The following is a 12,103-nucleotide window of genomic DNA, read 5'->3' as shown; positions in this document are numbered from 1 at the left end:
ATACACACCCATTCACACTCATACACTAAGGAAAATTTAGCCTACCCAATTCACCTATACCTCATGTCTTAGGACTGTGGGGGAAACTGGAGCACCTGATGGAAACCCACGAGTACAGAGGGAGAACATGCAAACTCCACACAGAAACACCAACTGACCCAGCCAAAGTTTGAACCAGCGACATTCTTGCTGTGAGGCGACAGCACCAGCTACTGTGCCACTGCGTTGCCCAGACCAAAGTTTACCCATTGTAACCTATGATTTGGCCCAGCGTCCCATTTGAAAGGAGAATAAGAACGACGGAGAAGGTTGGAGCAAATGACTTTAACACACACTGCGAAAAAATGCTTTTCTTACTTAGATATTTTGTCTGGTTTCTAGTCTAACTATCTAAAAATTCTTAAATCAAGAAGAATTTTCTAGACAAGCAAAACATAATGTCTTGTTTTAAGAAATAATATGCCAAAATTAAGTGCGATTTCCCTTAAAACCAGCAAAATAATCTGCCAATGGGGTAAGCAAAATAATCTTGTTTATCCTTTCAACATAAGATTATTTTGCTTACCCCACTGGCAGATTATTTTGATTGTTTTAAGAAAAAACATATTGCATATTATTTCTTAAAACAAGACATTATGTTTTGCTTTAAAAAAAATTTAATTTAAATTTTATTTAATTTTTTTACTTTTAAATGTAATAAATTTTTTTAATTTGTTTTATTGCTTTTATTTACTTTATTTACAGCAAACTGAAATAAAATGTTTTAATTAAATGTTGTAAATTAATCTTGTTTTATTTTAAAATGTAAATACTGTCACTCGACGGATAGAGGAGCAAAACAAGGTAAAAACAAGTGTAATTCTGTTATAAATGAGATTGTTTTGTTTTTACTGTAATAAATTCATTATAAAATGTAAGAAAAATAATAAAGGCAATGTTTTTGCCATTGTTAAACATTATTAAATAAATTAGTAAATTACCCATGCCAAATATGGCTTCGGCCCACTAGCCTCAATCAAGTTGGGTTTTTAGCCCTTCATAAAAAAAGTTTTGGCACCCCTGATTTAGAGGGGCCGTTTTGCATTATAGACATAAAACAGCGAATGTGAGTACAGAATAACTCTGTGTACAATATCCTTCAGTAAGTTAAAACAGTCCCTAGTGTAACACTACAGCCTCTCTCAGTCCTAATGCCCTACCAGAAACACAACTGATTCAAATTAGTCTACAATGAAAGTAAAATAGACAAACAACATAAAGTTATTTCCTAAAGTGTCTTGTCTGATATATTGTGGTAATATATATGAAGCAATATTGTTGTTCATAATCCTTCACAATATCATAATTTAATCTAATATAAGACCTTTTCATTTTTTAAGTATTTAAGCTAAACTTAATTTTGCCTGTAGATTTTTCCTCTAGTACTGAGCCATAAATTTACAGTTCAGGAGCACATACACAAAATAATGTTTCAGCCATGACAACTTCTGGAGTAATCATTTCAACCAGCGTTTATTGGCATTGGTATAAAATATACATAAGCTTGATTTTGGCAGAAGAGATCTGTTAGGGTTATACTGATACAGTTTCTGCTGTTGTAGCATAAAAATAAAATTCTTAGTTCAGTTTAATGAAGTCAAGTTAATGAAAAGTATAGCTGCTTTAAATGAAGTAACCCCTTAGTAGATCGCTCCTGCGTTGGGCAGGAGAGGTCATAAGGTATCATAATCAAATAGTATTCCAGATCTAAGATATGACACAGTATGATTATGTGGATTAGGACGTTCTCCTGATTGGCCAGTACTACTGCAAGTGAATGGACCACGAGGCGGTTGTTAGAGTTTCATGCCTAAAAAATCCCCTCTGTAAAAACGCTTTATTATAATATGTGAGAAAATGAAAGTTTGCAAATTAATGCATATTTAATTACATAATGCCTGGATATTTAAACAGCATAGAAAAATGTTTGCAATTCTTAACTGGGGAAATACGATAAGTATTAGTTAACTTTTTACCCTGTTCACCTGCAGTGTCTTGCCGTAAACTCACACCAGGCTGCGATTTTTGTCATCGTCATTCCAAAGAGGTCAAAAAAATTCATCTTTCCAACCCAAAAAAAGCACCATAAGAAGATAATGTGTTGAGCACAGGTCCAAATTAAGAAATTCCTGTATAGAGAAGTGGGCTAACGGGCCAGTGATGGATGGGCGGCCCATTTTCTCCAGTGAATAATGATGACCTCTCCACTTCTTAAGAGATCTGTGCTGCTCTGCTGTGGAGAGATGATTGAGCGAGCACAGAGAGGGTCATTTCAGCATTCACTTCACTGTTGAACTACTTCTGAACCGTCTGAATGGGCGGGTTCTGCTGAAGTCTACAAAATTGTTAGAACAAGTATTTTGACAAAATTGTTTAAACACTTTTTTCAAGAGCATGAGCTGACACCAGCATGAGTGCATAAGTGTATGTGTTGGTCTAGCTTGTGGACAAAAGGTAGCTATAGACCCATGTACACAGGTAGGATTGGCCTCTGAAATTAAACATATATACAAACATTTTTATTATCATAGTCTTATTTGTGTGGTTTGTGTGGTCCCAGTTATTTAGAGCCAGGTCTTCATGCATTTTGTTTTTTCCTAAAACTAATTTGTCAAAACATAAATTATTAATGCAAATGTAAATCTAAATAAAACATTTTGGAATGGACAAAATGCAGTGTTTACTGATTCAGTCTTTATTTTTTTTTGTCCCTATTTTCCCTAATTTAATTAAGACCTCTTGTTATTCATATGTATATTTTAATGGATTTGGACAATTCACTGAATCTAATTCAGGTCTGATGTTGCTGTTCCATGAGGGTTTCCAGCTGACTCATTAAAACAAGATTAAAAACTGTATGAATTTGTCTTATTAGCTCATATGAATTAGTCTAATCTCATTTGTATGTTGATCTTTTCAGACTCTAGTCATAGTTAAAACTGCACAGTTGTTTCCTGCAGTAGTAAGTCCCTATCATCAAGCACTCTTTTTGCTTTTTTATTCTTTTAACACCTGCACATTATATAAATTAGGACATGAGTGAATTGCTTTAAAGTATCAAATTTTTAATGATGTCATTTTTTTCAAACACGTTTGTCTGATTATACTAAAAAGACATAAGAAAAAATCAGGACATGCATAAAGTTGCCTGTGTAAAATATTCTCCATTACAGTCAGACAATAATTAAATAAATTTTTTTTCTGGAGTATTTCACTTAGAATCAAAAAAGCCATGCCACTTAGTCTTACTGCTGGTTTTAATAACCTCTTTTAAAGTCTTGTTGTTAAAAGTGAAAAAAAATAAAACTCCTAACAATTACGTGATGCATATTATAGTTGTAAAAAGTCATGTTGTGTCAGATGCATAATATCTTTAGTTAACTTTGCAAACTGAAACCCTACTCGCACTTCTAGTGCAGTTTCTAATTGAACTAATCTATTTTGTTTAATCTAGTTTTGAATTGTTGCACTTTTGATGCATTTTGTAAATTAGCGCGAAGCTAAAATCTGATTTAATGATTCATGCAAAGGTAGGGCTGGGCGATATTGCAAAAAAAAAAAAATCACAATATCGTCTTTCATATCATTCAGAATTGATAATTATTGAATAATTATTTTTAACAATGAATTTAGGTATATTATTTTTTATTTAGCACTTTATTTTAATTTACCAACATTATTAAGGCAAATGGTTATAATAATCAAAAACAAAAATATTTAATCAAAATATCTCATCTCTTTGTAATAAAATAAACGTGTTAAATAAAACGTTACAAAGTGTGTGCCATGGTAAAGTGTAAACTCTGAAACTTTAAGATGTGAATAATAATGATACAGTAAACCTCAAACTCTGTAAACAAAGCTAATTATGATAATAAAACCTGAGCTTTCAAGTAAAGCAACCAACCATCAAATACATATCGCAACATTGCAAATTGTGAAGTTGAATGACTACATTACCCCTATGCTAAACATTTTTTTAGATAGGGTGCTAGTGGTCACTAAAAAAAGTCACTCTGGCGACATCCTTACAATCTTATTACATTACCTTATTTACAATCTTCTCATTGCTGCTAGCCACCACACTCATTTTCACGTGTGTTTTGTTATTCTGACCTGATGTGACAAGCGCGTGGTTTCCTTCCCCATGTTCAATACGCTTTGCGCTCACGCTCCCCTGGTGTCTCTAGTAACTAGGTGACCGTCAACCGTTTTCTGGATGACAAACAAACAAACTATTGCTGCAGCTTAAGTTTAAAAAGCACTGCAATGTTTGGATGCACTGTGTTTAACTGAGGTAATTAGTCTACCTTTATTACTGAAATGTGTATATTCTACACAAAGTGTAAAGCAGATTGCTTAGTTCTACTTACATTCGGAAAAGTTCAGATATTTTTCAATTAGATGTACCTGGAAAAAGCATGTCATGTGTGCGCCGCTTACACGGCATGTACGTGTCGCTCCCATGTGCGCGTCGTGCAAATCGGCAGCCTCCAACTTACACCCTAAGCTTATTGGCATTGCTTCAAATTAAGGCGCACTTTAAGCAGCCACATTTTAATAAAACTAAAGCGTTTCATACCAAAACTTCATACCAAACTTTTTTTTTATTTTTTATCATTATTAACAATGGTGTTCTGTCAATAAATACCGATACCGATTTTATTGCACAGTCCTACGCTAAGGTATGCTAAACGTGTTCCCACCTTGCCCATATCAATTGAATGAATTCAAAAATGGTCAAACTAAACAGTTTAACTTAAAGCTGCGCGATACAGCAATGAAGTCACAATATAATGTTTCATATCATTCTGTATTGATAGTTGCTGGAAATTTTGTGACAATCTATTAATAAATCAGTGGAAAATTTTTTTTAATTATCCAAATTGACCAACTTACCAAAAATTGTGCAAAAAAACAAAACAAAAAATGTAATCATAAAATTCATTCCTTCATTTATTTTCTTTTTGGCTTAGTCCTTTATTAAGCAGTCGCCACAGCAGAATGGACTACCATTTTAGCACATGTTTTACGCAGCGGTTGCCCTTCCAGCTGCAACCCATCTATGAGAAACATTCATACAAACTCATTTACACTCATACACTATGGACAATTTAGCCTACCCAGTTCACCTATACCACATGTCTTTAGACTGTGGGGCAAACCGGATCACACGGAGGAAACCCACGCAACGCTGGGCGAACATGCAAACTCCACACAGAAACGCCAACTGACCCAGCCAAGGCTCGAACCAGCGTCCTTCTTGCCGTAAGGCGACAGCACTACCTACTCCGCCACCGTGTCACCATAATTATAAAATGTCTTGTCTCATATGTCTTATAATAAAATAAGCAGACCTTTCAAACCTACTGAATTAAATGTTGGGATGCAATGCTAAATTGTAGCATTTCTTTGGCAACATGCAATCACGTGGGTTATATCATCATACCGCTTGGAGGATTTTTCATTGTAGCCGAGTTGACAGCTTGTGGGCTCTTTGTTGAGCTGAGATAGAGGTAAGACATGCTCCAAAATCTAAAGGGTGGAAGTGGTGAAGTTAATGAAATAACTTACTTGTATTTCTATATTAATGCTTACACACAACAATGTTGTGATGAATGTTCAAATAAAATGGCACATTGCTTCATTGCTGCTAGGCATGGGACTCGTTTTTGTGTACGTTATGCCACGTTTTATTAAAACTATAGCATTTCCTAATTTTTACAAATAATTGTTATTGACAATGGTTTACCCTCAATAAATACAGATACTGATTACAACTCTAGGAAAGCTGTAAAATGAGGCTAAAAGGGAAGTGTTCCTTTGAGTCCCATCAGGACATAGCAAACTGGATCCACTTTATCCACCCCTAGTTGACCCCAAAAGAGTCGCACTTCATCTGTGAGGCACAGGTCAGCACGGGTGATGTCTTGCTAAAATACAGTCTGTTCATTGAGCCGTTTGACAAAAGGTGCCCTGTTAACCTGTCTGTACTTATCAGTGCCCGCAGTTTAGAGCTCAGCTCTCTTTGATCATCCGTTTTGCCCCATTTCAGCCCATTGTTCTCCACTCGTCACTCCCAGCCATTCAGATCCCACATACACACACCTAAATCAAACTGATTACTGATGAAACTTAGCCAGCTCTCTTTTCATTTGATTTTCATTTCAAAGAAGCGTTAGTGCAGATCCAGCTCTAAATTATGATTATTATCACTCAGGGAGGCAGGCTGATTCATTTCCAAGAGGGACGACTGAAACACTTGAGCTGATATGAGGAAAGCAGATCAAAGCAAAGAGTGGAGTGCAGGGGGAAGGGAATGAGAGAAAGAGAATGGAGAGGAGAAAACAAACAAACATGCAGATGCTGTTCAGAGTGTAGATCTCACAGGATTAGCCTGCATTTTCTTTCATTTGCAGCTCTAATTCGCACAGCTACTCAACCTGAGCCACAAACCTGTCTCGCGCTGTATTGTGGGAAATTTTGTGCTATTTTCTCTGAGAGTGGATTGATTTTATTTGTCAGCTCACTCTCGCACATTTAGATGTCATGCTGGTTCTGCTTTTAAATAATGTATCAGGCCAGCAATATTCTGCATAAGTGAGCCAGAACATTTTATGTCTCTTTATATATGCTGAGCTAGGTCAGAAGAAATAAATATGTGCAGCAATTTGAGTCACAGTGCTGCACCCAATCATCTGGTTCTTTTCTCTACTTTGCTTATGGGAACAATGAAGTTACCTTTGCACCTTGACACTGTTTGCAAAACACCTCGATGCTGCCCATGCTGTTGTGAATGGAATTTAGATGAATATTTGGACCACAAAACCTGTCATAAGTGTCAACTTTTTAAAATTAATATCTTTTCATAATCTGAAAGCTGAATAGTTAAATTGAGATGCAACCGTTTTAAATTTTGGAATCTAAGGGCTCTATTTTAAAAGATCTAGGTGCAAAGTCTAAAGCACATGGCGTGAAAGCATTCAGGGCGTGTCTAAATGGATGGAAAAATGCACTCTGGATCCTACGATTATGCTCTTAATGTGTTTTGGATATGTAATGACTATAACGCGTATTAAACCAATCAGAGTCTAATCTCCCATTCCCCTTATTACTCAGTTTTGTTGCACCATGGCGCATTTGCTATTTATCTGGCGGACTTTGTGAGTAAAAAAACTGAACGCCTTACTAGCGAGAAAACAGTTAAACAAACCATCTGCCTGAGGATAAAGAGTGAACCTTCTCCATTCGTCCACTTTACTTTCTCTTTATGTATACTTTTTACTTTACTCTTTTACTTTGGTGGAGTATGGAAACAGTGTTGTACGCACTCCGCTGAAGACATCCATTAGCCTACATATTTAATTTAGTTTGTTAAGCGCAGAGATTGGTTTCAAAACTATTTCTAAATTCAGTTCTAATTTCCAGCAAATGAATGAATGAGCAATAATAATGAAGTGTGGTCAGAAGTTATATCAAAATACACGTTCTATTCTTATGCACCATATGGGCCAAAACCGACAAGTGGACAAATCTAAACTTGCTTTAATTAAAGCAAATATAATAATACTGCTAATAATAATATTATACGATAGCAAATTGTCATGAATAAACTGAAAAAGCCATCTGACATGAAGAAAGCAGAGGCAGTGTTTTTTATATTCATGTAGAAAATAATAATTTAGTAATATTTTAATTCTTCAATTTTTTTCATTTAATTTTTTCATATCTAACATGATTTAGATCAGTTTTTATTTTGTCAATGGAACTGTCTTTTTTAGTTCCTCACCATAGCAACGCGCCAACAATGCGCCTTAACACTCCTTCTTCATAGACCAGCATGCTCATGAGTCCACAAAGTGGTGCAAATTGATTTGCTATTTAAACAATGTGGTGCAAAATGTTAAAATTACTGTTGCACTGGTCTGAAAATAGCAACAAATCGCGTCAAATATGTTTTGTGCCTTACTGTGAGCCCTAGTATTATAGGGCTCTATGTTAAAAAAACAGAATACTGTGAACATCCCATATAAAGTAGTGATGTTAAGACGTGAGCAATGCATGTTACCAATTAAAAAGATTGTTTTGATATTAATCCCCTCTAAAATGTACTAAATTTCATCATAGATCATAATCTCAATTTAAATGTCTAATGATTTTTCACATAAAAGAAAAATCTATGCTTTTGACACATATTGTGTGTTTTGGCTATTGGTAAAATATACCCATGGAACATGTTGAGCCTGACACAATGAGGAATTTTTGTTGTGTGATGTATTGTCACAGAAATTGTTAAGATTAGCGTTATTATTGTCATTTTTATGCCACTGATTATTTAATGATTATACAGCAACATAAAAATGCAAATAGCTATAAACACTTTTAAATGTTTATCATTCGTAATGTTATTTAGATTATATAATTTGATGTTATAAAGGTAAATTATATATACTGTTAAATGTCCTATTAGGTAAATGCCCAATTAAAAACGTTGACACCAGTAAGGTAGAATATAAATGTCATTGTAAAAAAAGTTATTTGTAAATTTGTCAATATATATTGCAATGGCAAAAATTATTGAGGTCGTCTCTAAGTATTGCACGATAAGTCAATATATTGATTATTGTGATAGGCCTACATAAAACCAGTTTTGTCATCTAGGATAATATTTTTTCTCAATAACAAAATAAACATCTGATTGTGGCTGTTAAAAAAAGAAAGCATCTCATTTTAGTCACATGGATTTAGAACCTCATCTAATTCATTGCTTTAAAGCAAGCAGCTTTATAGTCAAACATTAAAAAATCAGAGTCACTTCCAGTTAAAAGTTTCTTTTTTCATAGATGAAGCCCCGATTAACTTTTTTAATGCAAACGTTGATTTCAGGATGCACAAAACTTAATTTGGGTCAGATTGTTTTTTTTTTTTTTGGCCTGGTTTTAAAGTTATACCACAGTGTCTTTTAAATTCGCTGGAAGCATATTGAGGGTTAAACATGCATTTTAGGATTTTTTTTTTTTTTTTTTGGTATTTAAAAATAGTTTTTTTATTGTGTGCAGTTCACTGTTACTTATGTAGTTTCAAGCTACACTGGCCACAGTGTTTTTAACTCAATATAAAGAACTCTCTCAAAAGAGTCATTTACCCCTGAAGCAGACTATATTGTTGGTTTTTACATGCAGCTCATGTAGTAAGTGCTACTGAAAAATGTTTCCAGCTATTATTTCTTGGCACAGTGCCATTTTATTGCATTATATTCAATACAGAAAGCAAAATCTCATTTAAAACTTGGGGAAAATACATGTGAAATAAAGCGGTGCTGGAGATTCTGCTGCACAGCAGGACTTGCTGATATATGAAAGCTTATAACTTGGTTCATTAGAAAAATATTGATACTTTTAAATGTTTTTTTTTTATAGAAAATTCCAAAAGAGGGATATATATTATGGCATGTAGGGATGCTCATAAAAACCGATTCACCGTTAAGCAAAAAGGTGTGTTTTAACCGATTGAAGGTATCAGTTAAATGATTTATATATATATATACCGGAAAAAAATTAATAAATATATGATAATAATTTAATATTAATCTGACCAGTTAGTGGTTAATAATTGGTTAACGCACAGCGGTTGCCGGTTCACAAAATTAGCCAAAATGAGCATCCCTAGTGGCATGTAACAGTGAGACATGGAGATTCAGCTCTGAAATGACTGCAATATATAAATGTTTAACTAGCCGGAAGTATGAATTGAGTAAAGGATGGTGTTTGGATTTAATATTTCATGTAAAACTTCTTGTTTTGCAAAGTCTGTACCTAGATTAGTTCCATAATAGAACTGTAACAACTTTTGACCCACTTTTTTGTTCGCAGCCTCAGTCCACCCCTGTGACCAGAGGCTAGGACCATGATGCTCAGCAGCTCAGTGGACGTACCCAGCCCAGGCGGGATGAGTGCAGTGGCAGCCCGAAATGTGGTCCGCAGTTCCAGCATCAGTGGAGCCATGTACAGCTTGGAGAAAAGCCCCAGCAGCACAGGACCCGACGGCACCAGCCTGACCGGAAACAAGAAGCGTCGCTCCAGCCTCGGAGCCAAGATGGTGGCTATTGTGGGTCTGTCACAGTGGAGCAAGAGCACACTGCAACTCAACCAGCAAGGTAAGCTGCTTTCAATACTACAGTCGTCTTTCTCCAACTACTCTCCTGTTCTCTTTCAGATATGCTTACGTTTTTCTTTCACCTCAATTTCCTCTCACTGTCACACCCTGAACAACTTCACAGCTTTGTATTTCTGCATGTGTTGTAACTTTTTTCTCACTTCATTTTTCTTCATGCTTTCCTTCACCTTCACTCAAATATTTTATCCTTAGTTGACTTTACAGTTCAGCTCTACAGTGCCAAGTACCAGCTAGGGCTGCACAATATATTGTTTCAGCATTATTATCACAATGTGTGCATCCGCCAAAGTCACATAGCAGGATCTTCAGTGTTGAGTTGAAATAATAGTTGATTATAATTAATGCAGAGTTGAAATATGATGGAGTAAAAGTTCATCACAAGCATGCGTTTTCAAAAAGGTAGTTCACCCAAAAATAAACTTTACTCACTATTTTCAAAGATTTATAAGTTTCTTTTTTATGTTAAACAAACAAACAAAAAAAGATATTTTAATAACTCATAAACGTTTGAAACAAGTGAAGGTTAAGTAAATATTGAGTACATTTATAATTTTGGGTGAATTATCGCTTTAAGGCCTTTCCATTCCAACATTTCAGGGTTTAAAGCATCCGCCACAATAAATTTTAGTGTTTATAACTTTAATAAGGATTACATTATATTCACTGTAAAAGTTTATCTATCAGCCCACGATAGAATCCAACGAATGGTCGGAGGTTAAATGCATCTAAACCTTTTCTAGCACTTCTGAAAATAATTCTGTGATTTGTTAGAGATTATTCATTTTGGCTTTCAGCTCCGATTTTAAGTCCAATTTTCAAGTGATAATAAAATTGAGTTTCTAATTAGTAATGGGTCACATTCATCAAAAGTTAAAAAATGTGGATATTTGATTATTTCAGATGCACTATACTTTCAGTTATTCTTTTATTGGGGACCAATTGTATTTTCTGAGTCCATGCGTGGCCAATTTCACATGCTTTTCCCATTTGGGCTCACCATTCTGATTTTTAGTCAAAGGTTTGCAGGTAACTGGTACATTTTAGGTCAGCCACCTACTGCTGGCTCTGTGACAGAAAAGGTAGTCTACCCAGTCTTTTACTATGCAACCTGCCAGATCAAAAGTGGTCAGAAAGCTAAAGGCCAACAAATAAGAGCCATCTGTTTCTATATTTGTGATATTCTAGTTAGATCTACACTGGCCCTAAAAACACGGCAAAAGTGTCCACACAATTTACCGGTAATAATGATTTCAGTCTAATTCAAAATAAATCAAATATACCATTTTATTTGTCAGGTAAAATTGTATTATGCCAACATAATAAAACAACCAGAAAGCCAGTTCAGAGATGATACTGTAAATATACAATAGCCATTATTCAAAAATAAATCCAAGAGTTAGATGAAGTTCTTTGCAGCATATAAGTCTCTGATGCAAAAGCTCTGAGAGTCACACGCTGCAGTGGGAGCATCATGGCTACAAGATCCCAATGACTTTTTTGCACCTTTCCCTTAAATACTCAACTCAGAAGAAAGAACCAAAACAAAAAGAACTAAAGATAATAAAAGTTTCGCAAAGACCTCTGTCTCATCATATGTTAATCTAAAAGCTAATCACACCTGGGGTAAAAAGTTCATAATTCACAGACAATTTTACGCTTTAGTAGGACAGACTTTTCTCAAACTCTAATATAAGAGACTACTGCAAAATTGAGACCATTTACCAATCACAGAGACGTTTAAAATGATTCCAAACACGCAAGTTTGATTTATAGATTTACAAGAGACACCATATAAAGAGGATGAAGATTTGGCGTGGAACGTCAGTGACCTGAGCTCTGAATGATGAAGTAAAGGGGGTGGCAGAGAGGGGGGCACATAATGGGTAAC

At 35.0% G+C, this 12,103-nt stretch overlaps 1 protein-coding gene across 2 annotated transcripts in view; it reads left to right on the top strand.

Annotated features, from left to right (window-relative positions):
• The window catches only part of rims3 (regulating synaptic membrane exocytosis 3), a 146,643-nt gene that overhangs the window by 20,435 nt on the left and 114,105 nt on the right, over positions 1-12,103 (top strand). Inside the window, exon 2 of one of the 2 annotated variants that reach the window (XM_005170052.6) lies at positions 9,912-10,195. In XM_005170052.6, the coding sequence (XP_005170109.1) occupies positions 9,946-10,195 (250 nt within the window). In that variant the 5' untranslated portion in view covers positions 9,912-9,945. Of the gene's footprint in view, positions 1-9,911; positions 10,196-12,103 lie in introns of those variants that run through there. The other variant, NM_001100009.2, reaches the window with a different exon arrangement.

This window comes from Danio rerio, chromosome 19, assembly GCF_049306965.1.
Source record: "Danio rerio strain Tuebingen ecotype United States chromosome 19, GRCz12tu, whole genome shotgun sequence".
Taxonomy (NCBI): Eukaryota; Metazoa; Chordata; class Actinopteri; order Cypriniformes; family Danionidae; genus Danio; species Danio rerio.
The sequence above is the reverse complement of the archived record's forward strand: the minus strand, read 5'-3'. Positions and strand labels throughout refer to the sequence as shown.